General features: G+C 42.4%; 1 protein-coding gene across 1 annotated transcript in view; it reads left to right on the top strand.

Annotated features, from left to right (window-relative positions):
- Positions 1-21628, top strand: part of Dnah12 (dynein axonemal heavy chain 12) — a 157868-nt gene that overhangs the window by 108564 nt on the left and 27676 nt on the right. The window contains exons 52-60 of the mRNA XM_059273985.1: positions 3489-3730; positions 4983-5130; positions 5411-5556; positions 7940-8154; positions 8812-9004; positions 10736-10928; positions 14280-14452; positions 15193-15333; positions 17733-17891. Coding sequence (XP_059129968.1) covers positions 3489-3730; positions 4983-5130; positions 5411-5556; positions 7940-8154; positions 8812-9004; positions 10736-10928; positions 14280-14452; positions 15193-15333; positions 17733-17891 — 1610 coding nt within the window. The remainder of the gene's footprint in view (positions 1-3488; positions 3731-4982; positions 5131-5410; positions 5557-7939; positions 8155-8811; positions 9005-10735; positions 10929-14279; positions 14453-15192; positions 15334-17732; positions 17892-21628) is intronic.

Below are 21628 nucleotides of genomic sequence, written 5' to 3'. Positions count from 1 at the left end.
CCCTGCCCGTCCAGTCCAGTCCGTGCTGCACAGGTATTCTTAGATGTGTGGTCTTCCACTGGAGCATGGCCAACCACCCGTGGCAGCATCCTAAAGACAACTGACTCGCCCTCTCCCAGTAGCTAAAGGTGGATTTCGTTTCCACCTCCACTGTCCGTTCTGGGCTTTGGTCTGGCTTGAGCTTGCATGGGCTGGTGCATGCTGCATCACAGCTGGGAGTTCATGTGTGCATCTGCTCTGTGTGTCCAGGGGACACTGCTTCCTTCTATTCATTCACCTCTTCCGTAAGGATCCCTGAGCTTCAGGGGCAGGTACAGCATGTATGTTCAGTTTAGGGCTAAGCATTCTGCAGGATCTTTAGACCTCGGTTATTTGTGAGTCTCTTTAACTACCATCTGCTGCAAATAGAAGCTTCCTTGATGATGGCTGAGAGATGCGATACGTCACAAATATGTCAATTTGTCATTAGGAGCGGGTTTAACACTTTGTTCATTTAGCAGAATAGTAGTAGTAGGTTCTTCCCTAAGGCATATGATCTGTCTAGCCCTGGGTTCTTGGTCCAACAATAGTGCAGGTATGGGCTTCATCTTGTGGAGTGGGGTGTAAATCCAGTCAGAAAGTGGTTGGTTATTCCATAATTATTGTGTCGTTATTACACCACCGGCATGTCTTGTCAAAGCTAGTCCTTATTGTGGCTCCCAGCGTTCACAGCTGGGTAAGACTGATGACTACTTTTCTCCTCTGGCAGCTTTCATCGCACCTTCTAGCACTGAGGAAGCTAGCAATGGGAGGAAACTCTTGGGTCAGTACCAACTAACAATCTCCATGTTCTGTGACTCAAGTACATGGTGTCTTCAGCAACAGGGGTCTTATCACTGAGTTCTCGGAAGTAACCAGTAGCATTGGCAGTAGCCTATAACGTTTGGGGGTCTATGGGACTTCACTGACCAACAGCTCCAAACAAGGGAATCCGTTCCCAGCACTGGGCTTTTGTTAGCTTCTGGTGTTATAGGATATTATATATGTATGTTAACTCTCTCTCTCTCTCTTTCTCTGTCTGTCTGTCTGTCTGTCTGTCTCTCTCTGTGTGTGTGTGTGTGTGTGTGTGTGTGTGTGTAAGTTTCTACAGTAGTAAGTAGGTTTCTATATGATTTTTAAGTCTTTAGAGTTAATTATCCCCCCTGTATTCCTTCCCCTAGCCTTCCCTCCCATCCCCCACCTCAGTTTAAACCCTTTCTGTTTTATTAGCCCCCTTAAGCTTTTATATCACTGCTTTCTCTATCCCTTCCCTTGAAAACCCAACTCTACCCCAGCCTGTGGCCTCCTACTTATTTCCAGATCTCTGTGGATATTCCAAATGAAATATACACATCTGAAGATTCAAAGCTAACATCTACAAATGAGGGAAAATATGTAACCTTCATCTTTCTGAGTCTCGGTTACCTTCCTCAGAGTGATTGTTTCTAGCTCCGTCCATTTTCCTGTGAATTAAATAATTTCATTATTCTTAATAACTGAATAATATTCCATTATGTAAATATACCACATTTTCCTTGTCTATTCGTCTGTTGATGGACATCTGTTTTTTTTCACTAAATACAGTGGCGGTCTCTTAAGTAACTGCTGTCCTAATCAGCAACAGCAACCCAACCGCTGCGGGCATGAGTTGTTCAAATCTTAGGTGGTCTTTTAATAAAAAACTTGAAGCCAGATACTGGGGTGAAAGAGGAAAGATCAAAGAAGAGCAAGCCACAACCAACCTCACTTCACCTCTCCTTATCTGATCCTGTTTCCTCTGACTGAATGCCTCTGAGTCCTCACCCAAAAGACTCTCAGCTGAACTGCTGCTCAGTTCCTGTCTCCTCCTGCCTTATATATCGCTCTCCACCCAACCATGTCACTTCCTGGGATTAAAGGCGTGTGCTTCCCAGTACTGGGATTAACAGTGTGTGCCACCACTGCCTGGCTGTGTTTCCACGGTGGCCTTGAACTCACAGAGATCCAGACGATCTCTGCCTCCCCAGTGATAGAATTAAGGGTGTGTGCCACCACTGCCTGACCTCTATGTCTAATCTAGTGGCTGGCTCTGTCCTCTGATCCTCATGCAAGTTTATTAGGGTACACAATATATCACCCCAGGGAATTCTGTTCCCTCAGGCTCTGGCTCTCTCAAGGCCACTAAGGGAAACTTTATCTAGATCTCTGCCCCTCTATAGAACTCAGGATTCCAAGGTTGAGGTGAAATTCTGCTCACTCAGAGAGGCTGAATAGCCAGTAGCTAACCTTCTCCCACTGCTCGCGTCTCCCATCACACTTGTGCTCCGACCCCACTTAAGAACCCTCGCTACACATGGTTCCTCCCTACCACGTCCTGTCAGCTAGTTGCTGACTCAGCCTCCTGACTGCAGGTTAATTTTATTTAATCAAACAAATGTAACACATCTTTGCATCATCAAACAAAAATTTCACAGCATAAACAAATGTAATACATCTTAAAATAATATTCTACAACATCTAAGTTTTTGTTTCATGGCATTGTGAGGAGAGCACAATGAATAAAGATGAGCAGGTATCTTTATAATAGGATATAAAGTCCTTGGGTATTTGTTCAAAAGTGGTGTAGCTGGACGGTATGGTCATTTTCTGAAGAACCTTCACACTTTTTTCCATATCAGATATACAAGTTTTTCACTCCTACCGGTACTGAATAAGTGTTCTTTCCCCATATCTATCCAAGAAATTGTCATAATTTGTTTTTTTGCTTTTTTTTAAATTTTGTTTTGTTTTGTTTTTGTTTTTGTTTTTTTCAAGACAGGGTTTCTCTGTGTAGCTTTGTGCCTTTCCTGGAACTCGCTCTGTAGACCAGGCTGGCCTCGAACTCACAGAGATCCGCCTGGCTCTTCCTCCCGAGTGCTGGGATTAAAGGCGTGCACCACCACCGCCCGGCAATTTAGAGAGGAAAATGATATTTAAAAAAACTCAAAAACACTAAAACCAAAAGCACATTCGTATATTGAAAAGAAAACAACTTACTATAGAAACAGAATGAGAAGCCAGGCATGGCGGTTCACGTCTCTAATACCTGCCCTTGGGAGGCTAAGTCAAGAGGATTGTCATGAGGTCAAGGCAGTCAGGACTACAGAGTAAAAACTTGTCTCAAAAGAACCAACAAGTTAAGCAAAGAGGAAGAAACAGAACCACCTGCACTCCCTCCCCCAAATTGGCAACTTCTCGTTATCTTAAAACACTGTGCTACATACTGTGGTGTTTTTATTCCACATTAAAATACCTTGTTATTCTAGAATAATTTTATATGCTATACTTTACAAGTCCAAGTGATTTACATATTTTGTGGAGTATATTGGTGGTTTGCTTTATATAAGATTTAGATGCTTATTATGTATAATGTATCCTTATACCCCATGTCTGACCCGTAACATCTAACTTTTACATCAAGCGCACAACATTTGCATATTGTTCCCAAACAGGTTGTGGCTCCTAAGAAAGCTCGCTTATCGGAGGCTCAGAAGTCCTTAGCTGAGACCATGGAGCTTCTGAATCAGAAGAGAGGAGAACTGGCAGAAGTAGAGCATCACCTGGAAAATCTACAGAAGATTTTTCTTGAGAAAACAGAGGAAAAGGCAGCTTTGGAAGATCAGGTGGAGCTGTGTGCTAAGAAGCTGGAACGAGCCTCCAAACTGATAGGAGGACTGGGAGGAGAAAAATCGAGGTAGAGCCGACCGCTTCTCATGAGAGCTGAGGGTGACAGGCTTGAGAGGGGGCTCTCATCCGTTGTTTGTCCCAGTCACTCCCGATTTTACAGTGGCTGATTGAGAACAGGAGGCGTTTTGTAAAGCACCTGGCTGGGACTCTCCAAAGGAGCAAGATCAGTGTTGAGGATAATATTTATAACTTGTTTTCAAAATCAAAAACAAACAAAAGGAAAGGGGAAAAGGAGAAAAGGAAACGCAATGTTAACAGTTTTTTTTAATTTTATTTTATTATTTTTTGGGGGGGCGGTTTCGAGACAGGGTTTCTCTGTGGTGTTTTGGAGCCTCTCCTGGATCTCACTTTGTAGACCAGGCTGGCCTCGAACTCACAGAGATCCACCTGCCTCTGCCTCCCGAGTGCTGGGATCAAAGGCGTGCGCCACCACCGCCCGGCCAACAATTTTTAATCTAAGTGGTCGTTGTTGGTGGGTGTGCAGTTACTTTCCAGTTTTCTATGTATCTTTAAGTTGGACTGGACAGTCAGCTGTCTCAGTATTGGTAATGTTTATTCAGTGAATAGCATGACATAGTAACTTAGTCCAGGTTAGATGGTTTTGAAATAACTTCTACCATGACGGTTTTGTTGAATGGAAAAACTATTGACTTTATCTGCAGGATCTCAACTTTTTAATTTAAGGAATTTCAAAGAGTCTTGCTTCAAAATAGTATTTCTGGAATGACCTGCAAATGTTTCTGGATCTTATTTTCTAGAAATAAATACTGAAACAAATAGTGGGACCCAACAGAAAAGTATAAAGGAAAAAATGCTGGGTTGTCATTGGTGGTGAAGCTGAGTCCCACAGGGCATAACTGTTGCTCTAATACTGAAATGTGGAAATTCATGTAATGTAGCATATCAGAGCTGGAAGGGGTCCAACCTACTTGTTTTACAGATAAGCTCAACATTTCATAATATTTTCTTAACAGGACTGGACAAGAAGGCCCTTGTACTTTCCTTTTTATTGTTTTAATTTTATGTGTGTGGCTGTGCACCACATACATGCCTGGTGCCTGTGGAGGCCAGGAGAGGGCGTTGGATCCTCTGAACTGTAGTTACAGACAGTGGTGAGCCACCATGTGGATGTTGCAGACTAAACCCTAGTCTTTTAGAAGAGCAGCCCGGTGCTCTTAACCACTGAGCCATCCTTCCAGCCAGCCCTTCCCATACAAGTGTCTGTTGTAAATTGGTTTTGCCTTTGGCTTGCTGCACAGATGGTCTCAAGCTGCCAATGACCTTCAAATAACATATGAGAACTTAACGGGTGATGTCCTCGTGTCAGCAGGAGTAATAGCTTACCTTGGTGCTTTCACTTCCGGATTTCGACAAGAATGCACGGAAGATTGGAGCAGGTTGTGCAAGGTACTAGAGTTACACCTAGCAACTTTTGTTTGGAACATTCCAAGCGTGTTTTGGAAAATATGATAAGGACAGTGAAAGGAAGAGTACTAAAAATATGGGAGATCCCTTTCTCTCTCTCTCTCTCTCCTTCCTCTCCTTCTCTCCCTCTTTTTTAACTCAAAGTCCAACTTTCAATGCAATTTTTTATGATCCTTAGTTATGGAAATTAAATATGTATTTAACTTAATATTTCAATTAATAAGATGAAAGAAACCATCAGACTTTTGTTTATTTCTTACAGGAGAAAAAATTCCCATGTTCAGAGGAGTTCTCATTGAGTAAAACCTTGGGTGATCCAGTAAAAATTAGAGCTTGGAATATTGCTGGGCTGCCAACAGATGCATTCTCCATAGACAATGGCGTGATTGTTAATAATTCCAGACGATGGTAAGGAACATAAAGGGTTTCCTTGTGTTTATTTGGAAGTCTTCAAATATATATAAAAGTTGAAAGACTTTCACAAGGAGCACAGTGTGATAGTCACCCCGAGACTCTGCAGTTAGCACTGTGCTTTGTTTGCCACTTAATCACGAATCTGATACGCCTCTGCCAACCTTCTTTCTAAATGTGCTTACGGATGAGCTGCAGACATGTGTTTTCCCCTTAGCCACTTCAACATGCATATTGTTAACTACATCAATATTAGCGTATGTATTGTTTGTTTGAGGTAAAAATTATATATAACTCTAATGTACCATTTGGTGAGTTCAAAAAGAGTACACACCTGTGCACTCAAATCTCCATCAAGATGCAGAGCAAGGCTATCTCTTTATATTCCTTTCCTGCTCTCATCCCACCCAGGAAATCATTGTCCCTATTACTTCTCAGCATAGATTGGTTATGCCTGTAATGTAACATCATATCTACTTCTTGACATATATATGAGACATTTTCCTCTCAGCATAACTGTTTTTAGAATCATCCATGTTACTCCATGTGTGGGTGTGATTTGTTCCAGGGAGGTTTATATTCTGTTGTATAAATACATCAGCACTTATGATTCTACCATTTATTCAGTTATCTTACCAAATTAAAGGTTTCTAAGTCATTCTTGCCTCGATTTCTCTGTTTATAAAGTGGGGCAATAATTGTGCCTAAGCCAGCCTGTTGTGAGGATGTGGGACACTTAAGTGTAGTACCAAATGAATATGAGAACTCAAGAGTATAGTCATGGCAAGCTTTAGAAATGGGAAGACTTAAAATTGGATGAGAAGATGGCTGAATAACCACTGAAGATACTTTTTCAAAAGAGAGTAAGCCGGGCGGTGGTGGCGCACGCCTTTAATCCCAGCACTCGGGAGGCAGAGGCAGTCAGATCTCTGTGAGTTCGAGGCCAGCCTGGTCTACAGAGCGAGATCCAGGAAAGGCGCAAAGCTACACAGAGGAAACCCTGTCTCGAAAATCCAAAAAAGAAAAAAAAAAGAGTAATTTTCCAATATTGGGAATTATTCCTCATATTAAAGTTGATTATAATAACCATTTACTATTTTCTTCTCTAGCCTCCATCCTCCAGCAAGTCCCAGGCTGAGTAACCACTGTTCTATTCTCTCCTAATTAATTATATATTTGTGTAAAAATAGATTTATTTACTTCATGTGCATGAATGTTTGCTTGCATGTATTTCTGTGTGCCACACACATACCTGGTTGCCTGCAGAGACCAGAAAAGGGTGTTAGGTCCCCAGGAACTGCAGTTGCAGACGCTTGTAAGCTGCACAGGAGTCCTCTGTAAGAGGAATGAGTGCTCTAAGTCATTGAACCGTCACTCCAGCCACCAGTTACATATTCCCAAACACACAGCCTTTACTTCACTGTCTTAGAAAACGTTCCTGAATAGATTTTAAATATATACCAGACTTAACTTGGGCACTCACTCTGTATAGCTTTACTCACAAACTTGTAAAAATCATTTGTTAGCTGGTGTGTTTTTATTTTAAACTTTTAACAAATGTTTTGTACCATATTTTTCACATTACAGTAACTGATGCCATGCATTAAAATTGCTGTGATGACAGGTTATTGAAAACAGAAGAACTCACAGATTCACAAATTCCTAGTTCTTCTAACACTGGCCTAGTTTTAGAATCTTGGGATTTTGGCCAATGTGAGACTGAATTTCTTCATTTATAAGAATAAAATTCTCAATTTTTAAATTATTCTCTTGACAATTTCATACATGTATATAATATATTCTGGTTACACTCATCCTTTTACCCTCTCTTATCCTCCTCCACCAGCAGTCCTCCCCCAGCTCCTCCCACCACCATTCCTCCAGCTCCTCCCACCACAATCCTCCCCCCAGCTCCTCCCACCAACATCAGCCCTCCCCCAGCTCCTCCCACCAACATCAACCCTCCCCCAGCTCCTCCCACCACCAGTCCTCCAGCTCCTCCCACCATTGTACTTTCCTGTCTTTTGGGTTTTGCCTTGTGACCACTGGGTTTAGCCAGGGACACTTCTTTTACTTTTTGTTTTAATTTAAATTCTTAATTTTTTGAGAATTGCATACATGAATACTGTATTTATACAATATCTACCCTTCCCTCTAACCTCTTTCATTCCTCCTATGCTCCCCTCCCTGGCAAATTCATGACCTCTTCTTTAGTTATTATTGTTACATAGTATACATATATAATCATAGGGCTTTTATGAAGATAAATCTTGATGTAAAATACTTTGTAACAATTGATGGCAACATTTACTTAAATTGTACAGATTCTAAGAAATTGCAGCATTTATGTATTCCTCTTGGAATTTTCTTCTATTTCTAGGCCCCTAATGATTGATCCCCAGGGTCAAGCCAATAAGTGGATCAAAAACTCTGAGAAAGAAAATCAGCTTAGTGTTATTAAGCTATCGGATACCGACTATATGAGAACGTTGGAAAACTGCATTCAGTTTGGGACTCCACTTCTGCTGGAAAATGTCGGTGAAGACCTAGATCCCTCTTTGGAGCCTTTGTTACTTCGACAAACGTTTAAACAAGGTAGAACTAATGAAAGAAAAACAATACATAAACTTAATATGGTGATGGTGATAAGGTAGAACTCCTGTAGTGTTGCTATGTAGGGAGAGAAACCCGAAAGAAGCTTTCAGAAGTGAATCTCTCTGGGTATCCTAAGGTCAGAACTTCAGCCTCTTTTGCCTCATCCACTACTGCCTGGATTCTAGCTCTGGTGAGAGCATGATCCAGTTTAAGCCAGATCGAAATCCCCTTGTCTTATGATGGTTGACCTCAGAAAGTCCATTAATTATGAATAATGACAAGAATGTGGGCCAGAGTTGAATCTAGGTGAACATGACCCACTATGTATCTTTCTGCTGATGAACATTTATCTCTGTCAAGTTCTAATACTTTGGTGAGCTTTGGTCATATAAAAATTTTGGAATCACAGCTAAAATTTGATAGAAAAAAAAACTCAAAAAGTATGTTGATTTACAAAGGTTCATGACAACCAGAGACAATGTCCTCCATTGCTCCAAAATGAGTCCTACTGTATAATTGCTTACTAGTCACATCTGTTTTCTAATTTAACTTACTTAGGCCTCTTTGTTTATAACTTAGGTAAGGCCTTAAAGGTACATAGGAAAAGAGGCTAAGTAACTTTGCCTCGTTTATTATCTGTTTTTTCCTGAAATATAGGTGGCATTGATTGCATCCGACTTGGTGAAGTCATTATTGAATATTCTTTTGATTTTAAATTTTATATCACCACAAAACTGAGAAATCCACACTATATGCCAGAACTGGCTACAAAAGTATCTTTGCTCAATTTCATGATAACACCAGAAGGGCTTGAAGATCAATTACTAGGCATTGTTGTTGCAAAGGAGAGGTATGTATTTTTTTTGAAGCTTTCAGACAATTTAGAGAATATCTGTAGGCCATTAGTATTTTTGTATTGTGACTATTTTGAAATGACTAAATTTTATATTTTGTCATTATATGTCAGGCAATTATATAGTCCTTTAAAATATCATTTTGGTAATAACTTTTAAGCCAAGTCATGTTATATTGGTCTTTTACTACAGATAATGAGATTCAGAATACATGCTGTGACTTCTATCAGACTAAGCTAGAAATTTTGTCCATAATAATGTAGGCCATAGATATAATCAGAAATGTATTCAAAGACTCCTATACAGACTATTAAATTTGTAAAATGCTTGGGGTAGGGTGTGAAAACAGGATATAAAACTATATATGTAATATAGAGCCGGGCGGTGGTGGCGCACGCCTTTAATCCCAGCACTCTGGAGGCAGAGCCAGGCGGATCTCTGTGAGTTCGAGGCCAACCTGGGCTACCAAGTGAGTTCCAGGAGAGGCGCAAAGCTACACAGAGAAACCCTGTCTCAAAAAACAAAAAAAAACAAAAAAACTATATATGTAATATAAGTAATATTGTATTTAAAAAATTGATGAATGAATCTCTGTGTTGAAAATGAAAAAAGAAAGGAAAAGATTAAGAATATATCTGAATATTAGCAGTTATTTTACCCAGTGTGTAAGAGCATAGGCAATTTTTATGGTTTTATTGACACTTTGGTATTTTTCCATTACTAATATACACTATTTTTCAAATGAGAAAAAAATAACAATGCCCAGAAAAGCTACAGGAAAGAACTACTCTGGAAGAAAACAGTTGATTCAATTGAAGCATAATATGACATTATTAAGTGGTCTGTTGAGTGAAATCAATTAAAAGTATATAAAAGTAGCTTTGTTACTTCCGAAAGTTAAATATAAACAAGGCCTGTGTTATAATATATCCTATACCAGATGGTATTATTTTGAAGTGTGATCTCGTTTTTGCTCATTAATGCTTAATGCCAATTTTGCCTTTCACTTAAAACTCCAGAAAGACCAGTCCTTCTTCTTATGATTGTTCTTTTAGAGGAGTTATTGATGACAAAGCCAAGGTATTAGAAAGAAATCTCTTACTTGGAGTCTTTTTATTTTCCTGTATGTAAGCAGCTCTGCCATAAGGATTGATCTAACTCACTCTTAGAGTTGCTGTCACATTTTAAGTAGACAAATGATGTTTTCTTTGTTTCAACTTCTCAACTCAATGTTTGTATGAGCCTTTTCATTTCCTATTGCTGTGATCAGATACATTGACAAAAAGGAACTCGGGGGAGCAGGGTTTATTTTAGCCCACAATTCCAGCTTATAGTCCTTCTTAGCAAAGAAGTCGCAGTAGCAGGAGAGTGAATGAACCAGTCACATGACATGTGCTAGAAGAAGAGAGCAATAGATACATGCATGCCTGCACTTGCCCCCTCTCTCCTTTTCATAGTTCAGGGTCCAGCTCATGAAGTGGTGGCCAACCTAACGTAGATGATCCCTCCCTGAGACTTCTTTCCTGGGCAATTCTAGATTATGTCACATTAACCATTAAAACCAACCATCACAATATGCAAATATTTCCCCTTACCATAATAAAATTGATTAGCTTTTGTTACAGCTGTAAAATAATTCAAATATTCACAAACTTTTATATATGATATTTAGATATAAATTGGATTAATTGCTACAAATTTACAGCAAAGGTGTCTGTCTTTTTTAGACCGGAATTAGAGGAGGAGCGGAATGCTCTTATTCTTCAGTCTGCGGCTAATAAGAAGCAGCTAAAAGACATAGAGACAAGGATTTTAGAAACATTATCATCTTCAGAAGGAAACATTTTGGAAGATGAGAGTGCAATAAAAGTCTTAGACTCTGCCAAGATGATGTCTAATGAGATAACGAAGAAACAGCAGGTGAGAAGAAAGACTCCTGGAAATGTTCGGATTCTAACGTTCTAATTGGTTTCTCGTCTCTGAGGAAATGCTGTTAAGTAGGCTTTCAAGAAAAGAATAATTGATCAAATATGAAAACTTAGAAACTAATTTTAAGCTCAGAGGATACATAATATCTTACTGTTGAATTTCTCTAAACTTAGTTCAATCCATACATTACCTACACACAGAAGAAATAAAGTTAATAGTTACATGTGCAGTGTATTAGGTTTGTTTAGTTTTAGTTGACTCTCCATCTAAAAACTGAACTTTGAAAGTTGTCTTACCCCAGTTAGTGGCTGGAGTTTGAGCTGTGTGGAGATAAGTCCTGAATGGCTGAGCAATAAGTGGTTCATGTGCTCATTGGAGAGAGAGAGAGAGAGAGAGAGAGAGAGAGAGAGAGAGAGAGAGAGGAGAGAGGAGAGAGAGGGTGGAGAGGGTGGAGAGGGGGAGAGGAGGGAGAGGGGGAGAGGGGGAGAGGGGGGAGGAGGAGAGGAGGAGAGAGGGGAGAGAGGGGAGAGAGGGGAGAGAGGGGAGAGAGAGGGGAGAGAGAGGGGAGAGGGGGAGAGGGAGGAGAAGGAGGAGAAGGAGGAGAGGGGAGAGGAGGGGGAGGGAGGAGGGGGGGAGGGAGGGGGGAGGGAGGAGGGGGAGGAGAAGGAGGAGAAGGAGGAGAGGGAGAGGAGGGGGAGGGAGGAGGGGGGGAGGGAGGGGGAGGGGGGAGGGGGAGGGAGGGGAGGGGGGAGGGGGAGGGGGAGGGGAGGGAGGGGGAGGGGGGAGGGGGAGGGAGGGGGAGGGGGGAGGGGGAGGGAGGGGGAGGGGGGAGGGGGAGGGAGGGGGAGGGAGGGGGGAGGGAGGACATTAAGTGGCAGGTGGAGAGAGGAGGCAGGTGTCTGTAGCCAATAATGTATTCCAAATTCATCAAACAGGCAGGCGCTATTTTTATAGCACATCTTTTTACCCAAAGATGTGTGTGTTTTTGAGATGGAGAGTCCAAGGCCAGCTTTCTGGAATTGTTCCCTCCTTCTGCGTTACTGAAGCCCAGTCTTCCTGGTTACTTCTACTACTGCACTGCGTCTCAGACTTTCGGCTGAGTCTTTTGTCTCTGCCTCCCATTTTGCCATAGACCGTTCTGGGATGACAGACGGAGCCACCTCATCTGGCTTTTTACATGTGGTCTGGAGAGGAGCTCAGGTGGTCAGGAAGTGCTCTTACCACTGAACCATCTCACCATCTCAATTCAGGACTTGCCCTCTAAAACATTTGTTATTCTTTTTTTCTTTCATATATATATGAATGTTATGTCTGTGCACTACAATGCATGCCTGGTGTCTTCTGAGGCCAGAAGAGAGTGTCAGATCCCCTGAGACAGGAGTTAGATGGTTTGAGCTGCTATCTGGGTCCTGGAAAGTGTACTCAGGTCCTTCACAAGAGCAGCTAGTACTCTTAACTACTGGGCCAGCTCTCCAGCCTCTGTCACTTTATTCTTCTAGCTAACAGAGGTTGCATTAATCACTCAGCATCTTCCATCTGTTCCCCTTCCAATGCAGCTCCACTCTGGAACAGGCGCTCAAGAGGTTTGGTTTTACATTAATGATTGATAAAGATCCTTTCTGTCAGGCATTTGGTCCTTATCTTATATTTTTGAAGAACCAAAGAAGGTAGTGTCTTAGAGAAGTATTCCGCAGCAGCCCACATCTGAGACCATGGCCGAGATCTCTGTGGTGTCTTCCCAGTTCCTCTGAAACTGACTCTCAGAGAGGAGAGCTGTCCTTGTTTGTGTTCGGTTGCTGTGATGAAACGCTGCCCACAACCGACACGGGAAGATGTTTATTTGGTCCACAGGTTACAGTCCATAGTCAGGGTTAACCAAAGCAGGGACCTGGAGGCAGGACTGAAACCCAGCACATGGTGGCTCCTCCTCCACGGCTTGCTCAGCTTGATTTCTGTTTAACGCAGGACCACCTGCCCAAGGGTGCGCTGCCATAAAGAAAGAGTGGGGGTGAAGGAGAGAAGGAAAAGTGAGTCATGTGGTAGGATGCTTCTTTACATAACATACTATCAATTCTCAATGGCTGTTAGCTGTTCTTTAGTCAAGACTGAGGTTCAGAACTTTCAGACCATTTGTGATTATATTTTATCGATTTGGGGAAACTTCAGAAAGAATAGAACTCCATTCAGACTAGCTAAAAATTAAAAAACGTCTACATTAGAATATTTCTTTTCCTCTGACATGATCCATCAAGGGCTGAGGGATGAGCAGAAGCACAGTATTCCCACGCTGTCTCTTCCTTACTGGGGCTGTGTGGTCCTTCTCTACACTATCAAAAGATCAGTCTCTTAGCAAAACTTCTGTCCTTGTTTCTGTATGCATTTGTCTACCATGTAGAAAACAACGCAGAGAAATTTCCCTTTATCTGCTAGCACTTAGGACAAGCACCATCTGACTGAAGTTCTGAGTGGTTCAAGTTCTAACTCTCTCAGGACACCCGACTGTGTAGTTACAAATGGGATTATTCTATGTGATCAAGCCTGCATAGGATACCCATTCAGCAATGGGTGGATAGGACACCATAGCAAAACAAGGAAAGTGGGTTGGGGCAGCGTCCTAAACATTTCCCCATAGAATGAATATCAGCCTAGCAGATTGGATTGTCAAGTGAAGAGCTATTACCTTAGGGAAGTTTTTGTTTTTGTTTTTGTCGTCTTCTTCTTCTTCTTCTTCTTCTTCTTCTTCTTCTTCTTCTTCTTCTTCTTCTTCTATCATGGTTGAATATCTATGGTACAGTTAACTGCAAAGAGGTTAAATGTGTGAGAGACTAGTTGAGAAATGTATTCTAAGTGTATATAAAACCATTAATTATTAGATAGTTGGGGTTTGTACTGAGCTATAGTACACATGGTAATGTCCTTTAACATGGATATGTGCACACTGTTATCTATCCCCCTTCCTCTTGACCTATTAAAACAAAAGATGGTAAATAACTGATAGACACACATGCTAGACTCAGGCAGAGACTGAGGACTCATATTCTTCAGATAAGAGAGTAGTGGTCGGTGGGCAATTACCCTGTTAATCTACAGTGTAAAGTTCATCTGTTTTCCTTTCCTCTTTCCTGACTCTCACCTTCCTCTTCCTCTCTCTGTAATTCTTCCCTTTTTCTTTCTTTCTAGCTTTTAGCTAGAAACTCCTCTCATGTAGAATGTACTTAAATTGAGTTCATGTAACTTGTTATTGAGTTAAGGGCTTTTCAAATACATATAAGACTCATTATATGGAAAGTATGTGAGTAAGACACTCCCTATTCATTCATCTTGATTTTTCCCTTCTACCAGGTTGCAGAAAAAACAGAACTCAAAATAGCAGAGTCCCGAGAAGGGTACAGACCCATCGCTAAACACTCATCGGTGCTGTTCTTTAGCATTGCAGACCTGGCTAACATCGACCCCATGTACCAGTACTCTCTCATCTGGTTTGTGAACCTTTACATCAACTCTATTCATGACAGGTACGCATTGCCAGTTTCGCCCATTCTCCCTAGATTAGATTTTTCACCATCCTTCCCATTTAAAAACAATAGAATTACTGTTTGCAGTTACTTCTGTAGTATTTTCATTGTAGGACATTAAGTGTGAGGAAGTGAAAGGAGAAGAGAACAAAAGAAAGACAACTAAAGTCTTCCTTTTAAAAAGCTGTTTCATGCACCGAAGATTTACATGTGTAGGGTTGGTCTCACGATGTAGCCCTGAGTGACCTAGTACTTGCTATTAGCCCAGGCTGGCCTCAAACTTGTGGCAGTCATTCCATCTCGGTTCCCTGAGTGCTGAGATTAAAGCATGTGGCACCACACCTCGCTCTTCTGTCTGTCTTTTAAGTATTCCAATGATGCTCAGGATTCCTTTCTTTCTTTCTTTCCTTCTTTCTTTCTTTTTCTCCTTGGTTTTGGTTTGTCAAGACAGGGTTTCTCTGTGTAGTCCTGGCTATCCTGGAACTCACTTTATAGGCCAGGCTGGCCTCGAACTCACAGAGATCTGCCTGCCTCTGCCTTCCGAGTGTTGGGATTAAAGGTGTGCGCCGCTGCTGCTGCTGCTGCTGCTGCTGCTGCTGCTGCTGCTGCTGCTGCTGCTGCTGCCAGCCGCTGCCGCCGCCACCACCACCTGGCAATTTAAAACATTTCATAGGTTAACCCAGGTCACTTATTTTTCCTATTTTTGTTTGATAACATATTTCTCTTTTTTAACATTTTAGTAACAGATCCAAAATTTTGGAAAAGCGCCTGCGATATTTAAATGACCACTTCACATACAACTTATATTGCAACATATGCCGATCGCTGTTTGAGAAGGACAAGCTACTGTTCTCCTTTTTGTTATGTGCTAATCTTCTTCTGTAAGTGACTTGCATTTTCCTATTATAATTACTTTAAAAACGTGCCTTGGAATATAATCTACAAAATGGCTTCTTAGAAAGTAGTACAATGTCTTGCTTGGTTTAATTCATTATTTCACTCATAACAATAGTTTCCACGATAGTCTTGATATTCTGGTGTTTATTTTAATCTTAACATTTATATATTCATAAATGTTCAAATGTACAAAATATAACACAGAGCTCAGTCAACTCACAAAGGTAACATTGGAAATAGAGTGGTCCCATCATTCCTGATTCTGTTCTGTACTTCACCCCACACTCTCTCCACAGGTGACTACTAGTCTCTTCTCCAATGCTGCAGTTTAGTTTTGCTTTTATATAAACAGTATCCAAAAGTAGGTATTCTGTCTGCTTTTTCCCTCAACATCTTCTAAATAACAATACTACAGACGCTGCTGTATGAAGGTCTTGGTGCTCTAGTGCACACACTTCCGTTTGGAAGATATCTAGAAAGAAACATGCAAATTATTGCCAGATGCCCCAGTTTGTATCCAGTGAGCGGTCAAGCTTCTGTGGTTCTAGGTCTGCACCGAATTCTGTATTGTTCCCTTTGCATCAGGGTCCTCAGTAGCCAGGATGATGGCCTTGAACTCACAATCTTCCTGACTCAGTCCCCCAAGTGCTGGATTATAGGTATGTGTTATCTATTGTCATTTTCAAAATACATTTTAGTATGTGATAAGCGTTGTTCCTTTGTGGTTTAACACACATAAACACACACGCACACACACACACACACACACACACACACACACACACACACACATACACACATACTCATTACATCCACATAGGAGTTTTAGAAATCTGTATCACTTTCCTTTTTCCTATTGGGTTTTTGCTGTTTTCTAACTGACTTATATGAGTTCTTCATATAATCTAGATCCAAACCCACTAACAATGTGTGATTGTCACTCACTATCTAGAATGCCTTTTCATTCTCTTAATTAACACAAAGTCTTAATTTTAAAATTGTCTGGTTTGCAGTCTGTGATTAGTGAAAACACTTTGCCCTCAGTGCACTACCATAAAGATTTTCATAATTATCTTTAAACTTCGTTATTTTTTCTTTACATTTAGATCTAAGCCAGAGGTAACAGATCTGTGAGCATAATCTAAACGTCAAGTTTTACCTTTTATCCATATAGCTATTCGCTCATTAAAGTCAGACATTATTCCAGTAGGTCTGCCTTCTTATATTGCTCATTTTCCTAAAGCCATATCAAACAAGGATGTAAAGAAAAACTATGTTTACTTGAGACCAGGATGTGTGTGCCCTTGAATTTAACTGGAAATTATTGGCACTCCTTTCTTATCTTTGAGCACAAACAGTGAGCTCATAAAACCACCTTAAAATTTCATTTACAAAAGAAATTGATTCAACATAAGAAAAAATTAACGTGACTAGGGAGATGTTTCCGTGAGTAAGCCACCAGCCTCCTGAGTTTTCAAGGAGCTCTGTGAGGTAAAGCTGGGTCATTGACCCTTGACTTCACTACAGAAAATAATTTCAGAATGAGCCACTATGAAGCAGAGTTGGAGTTAACTGAAAGATGGATGTAACACAGATTTTAACACAGGAGTTAATAGAAAGTGAGGTGCTAAGGAAAGCAATAAGACACACACAAGTGTGGGTATGGGCTTCCCAAGAGAGCTGGGTTACATATCTTTACAGTAGCAGATAGGCTGGTTTTGTTAAGTTCTGAGGTTACATCTCAAAGGGTTTTGATTTCAGTAAATGAGAACATAGTTCCCAGTGTGCCTTAGAAAAGATTACTGCTGATACAGTAAAATCCTAGGTCACAAGGGTCCCAGAGGAGGTTACGATGTTTCTACCGTACTCAAAGACTAAGCAGTCTTGTTGTGAGACTCCCAGACTCCTACCCCTTTCCCAGTCCCCTTACTTTTCTACACCTTTTCATCCTTCCTTCTCCCTGCCTTGTAAATGTGTGACCGATGCTTCACCTCGACATTCTTTTCTGTAGCATAGGTGAAGAGTCAGCTTTACCTGAGCAGAGGTCCCTAAGGAGCTGCACTCATACAGCCACACTCAGCACTGCTGACTGGGTCTCCCTGCTGCTGCTGACAAGCCCTCTTACCCCTGCTCCTGTCCCAACAATACTGCCTGCCGGCTTCCGTTTTTACCACCTCTGCTCTGCATCTGGGAAGCGGCACTGGGCAGGTAGCTGAGACAGCCATGTCAGCCACCTCCTCTGTCTCTTGGTGGCTGCATTCTGCACAGTCTATTGCGGTGTCCACAACAGTTGTTGTTTCATTGGTGTGAGGCTATGATACAGAAGTTGATAGCATCCCACTTAACAGCAACCATTTACAACGGCTATTGTTTGGGAACACAGGGCCAAGAAAGAGATCGAATACCAGGAACTCATGTTTCTTTTAACTGGAGGAGTAAGTCTTAAGAGTGCTGAAAAAAATCCTGCTCCGAAGTGGCTACAGGATAAAAGCTGGGAGGAGATTTGCAGAGCAAGTGAACTTCCTGTCTTCCAAGGACTCAGGTAATTGTGTCCATTTGAAGACTTACGTTGAATGGTAATACTAAACTGGTAATCTACATTTTTTTCCGTGGTTAGTAGAAAGACAGGCTCTTCGCATAATGTGACACTTCACATGAATGTAAGGAAGTTTTAGGGCAAAAGCATGGTCTCCTGCAGCTCTGTCATCTACCCCAGTATACCAATGAAAGAAACAAGTAACAGTGGCCACACTGGGAAGAGAGACATAGGGGTCCAGTGACCCTCCCCCAAGTCTGTATTCAGAGTGCTGATGTGAGGTTTAGGTCTACAGAGACAGACTTAGAGCAAGAGCATGTGTAATTAATTAGTCCTAGTGATACTGAGGAAGTGAGGTACTTAAGGTCAAAAAGAGGGGTCTCTGAATGTGGCAGAGGATCCTGGCCTCGGGTGGGCTTTTCCCCAGGAGTTAGGGTATACAAGCTCACACACACACACACAACTTCCACTGAGTCCATGGCTCCAGGTTCCTGTCTTGTAAACTTGAAAAATGAAATTCCTAAACCCCAGAAGGGTGAGCTTTGGAAGTTTTGGTACAAAACTTAATATAAAGTTTACTATAAAGAAGGCAGGGCTCCTGGACAGCAGAACAGATCCCAGGGAGCAGGTAGCTAGTGAGTGTCTGGCCTAGGAAGGTTTTATCAGGCTTATAGCAGAGACTGGGGTGAGGCCTGGGGAGATGAGCTGGTCAGTCAGTCAGTTCATCCAAGGATGTCCAGATGCCTCTCAGTTCCCGTCACGTCCCTCACACAGTTTCCAGGCAAGAGTGTTCATTTAGGAGAAAAACAAGAGACCAAAGTAGGAATCAAAGCCCACCCTGCTTTTTCTGACATTTCTAGCCTCTGGCCAGAACAGAACCAGAGATCTTTCCAGCTGCTGACCAAGCACAGGAACCAAGGTCCCTGCCCTAAACTACCTGACCGATTTCTGTCTCCTGCTCTCATCACTGGTACAGGTGTGTCTTCTTGATCCACTCCTGCAAAGTGGCCCAAAGAAATCTTTACCAGTGTCTTGACAGCTGGATGATCACTCCTGTTTCAGGAGCCACCTGGCCCTCGTGGACAATTGCCCTCCCCTGGGGAGGCGGGGCGTCCATCCTCCGAGGTTTTGTTCTTCCTAGCACCAATGGTGACTGCAGGTTTACACTGTAACTTGCCTCTGCACCTCCAGCCTTGAAGGGGTTGAGGCCGGGTAGACAGATGCTCCTCCAGTTCCTCACATGAAGACCTGAGAGGTGATTATAGGTGGCCCAGAGTAAGAGACAGGCATGAAACAAGGACAAGATGCCAGGCGTTGATTGTTAGTCACCTTTTGGGCCCAAGTGGGGAGTCAATACATTTTCAAAATCCGTTTCCAAGGATCTTTCTCATAAGCATTTCACAGACTGCAGCACCTGCCTTACAAAAAGTCAAAGCCGGTGTTGTTTAACCATGTAGCCTTGAAGCTAACATTTAAGTCACTATAACAGAAACACAACCTGTTATACTTACACTCTGGAAGGTATGGTACAGGTAAGTGTCCTGCACAGCCTCTCCCTCATACCCCAGTACGGAGCTTTCCGACAGCTGGAGGCTCGACCCTGTGGGCAAAGGAGCTGAAGGGGGTGGACTGCTGATGGCCGCTAACTGGAGGCGGCGACAGCTAAGAAGAAACAAGACCTCAGCTGAGGGAAGGCCCCCTAGATCAGTGGTCGAGATTCCTTGGGGGTGTCCAACGACCCTTTCAGGGGGATCGCCTAAGACCATCAAAAAGCACAGCTATTCACAGTATGATCTATAGCAGTAGCCATGAAGGAGCATTGAAAATAATTTTGTGGTTGGGGATCACCACAACATGAGCAACTGAATTAAAGGGTCACAGCGTTAGGAAGGGTGAGGACCCTGCCCTAGATGAAGAAAGTGGGAAAGAGCAGGCAACCTGAGAGGAGCACCATGGCAACCAGAACTGAGAGGAACTTTCTAACAAGTGTCTGGACACTGGAAGACCTGACAGTGAGCATTTGGTGAGCTCCAGGGCTTCTCCTCTCGCTAGGGTTAGCCTCTCTTGTCTGATTGGACCCGTTTTCTTCACTTGGCTTCCATGCCCATTGAGTCAACAAGGGCCCAGCTGGTACTCTGTGAATTTGGGCTTCAGGGCGCGGGGTGATGTAGAACTAGATGGAGAAGAAGGAAGACTGCCTATGCTTATGGCTTTTGTACTGGGTCGACAGATCACGTGCGCCGGCCTCCAGGACTCACCTGCTACCACAGGCAAAGGACCTGTTCCTGTGTCAGCCTCCAAGGCTCCACGCTTCAGACTTGGATGGATTCCAGCCTCCAGATATTAAGACCCTTTGCTGCTCTGGAAGCCTGCGAGGTCGCAGCCCTCCGAAGCCTGCGGACTTGTTCTGGCAGCTGCTCGTGATTTCTAGGGCTATGCTGCTTCTCAGACTTGCTCACTGCTCCCAGGAGTTCAAACCCAATCATTTAAATCCCAAATGGCAACCTGTTCTCAGTTGCTTTATCCTGTTAAGGATTTTAACCCCGAGTTTGCAGTTGAGTTACTCACCGTTAATACCCTTTGCTATCTGCCTGCTCCATTCTTGCGGAAATGTGGGACAAGAACCAAGCTGGAGACAGGAACCAGTCTCCAACAACCACCTCGGCATCTCAGCAAAGGCATGGTAGAGACTGCCTAAAAGTTCTTCATTTCCCTTAAGGGTTGTATTAAAGGGGGGAGCTTTCATTTAATTGTTTCCATTTTATCAATCTTTAGTCCTGAGGTGGGGAAACCTCCCCACCCTTTTTAGAGAGACAGAAAAAGAATTTGACAAGAATGGGAATTATCTTTAAAAAACAAACAAATCAACCAACTCCCAATTAACTGTTTGACTGAAATAGCGCTGCTGAAGCATCTCCACATAAAGCAATCAGCATCTCCAGGCATGGTGGAACATGTTTGTAATCCCAGCACTCCAGAGACTGAGGAAACAAGATTGACTTCAAGGCTAGCCTGGTCTAAATGTGAATTCCAGGCCCGTACAACAGAGCATGAAAGTGCAAGTAATCCATAACACCCAGCACACAGAATGTACCTCAAGTCGATGAAGTAGAGGTGTTAATGTATGTGTATCGTGAACATGGAGATCTTCAGGTCACTCATGTTGCTGATGATATCCTTGGAGTCTTTTCTTTGTGGAAAAACTAGTCAGGGTCAGTTTGATCTGCCAGTGTAAGGTTAAACTGGTCACTTGCCAGAGCAGAGGCATCTGGGCTCAGACTCTGGACCTTTTTTACTCAAAGCTATGGGCTAAATGGCAGCCATTGATGACACTGAAAAAACCCAGTTCTGCATTGGCACAGGAGACCACTTCCTAAATATAACACCAGTAGCACAGACACTGAGAGCAACAATTAATAAATGGGACCTCCTGAAACTGGGAAGCTTCTGTAAGGCAAAGGACACAGTAAATAAGATAAAACAACAACCTACAGATCTTCACCAACACCACATCTGACAGAGGGTTGATCTCCAAAATATGTAAAGAACTCAAGAAACTAGACAGCAAAATATCACACAGTCCAATTAAAAATGGGCTACAGATCTAAACAGAATTCTCAACAAAAGAATCCCAGATGGCCAAAAGGCACTTAAGGAATTGCTCAACATCCTTAGTCATTAGGGAAATGCAAATCAAAACAACTCTGAGATACCATCTTACACCTGTGAGAATGGCTAAGATC

This window comes from Peromyscus eremicus, chromosome 9 (genome assembly GCF_949786415.1).
Source record: "Peromyscus eremicus chromosome 9, PerEre_H2_v1, whole genome shotgun sequence".
Classification (NCBI taxonomy): Eukaryota; Metazoa; Chordata; class Mammalia; order Rodentia; family Cricetidae; genus Peromyscus; species Peromyscus eremicus.
This window is presented reverse-complemented; position numbering and strand designations above follow the sequence as displayed.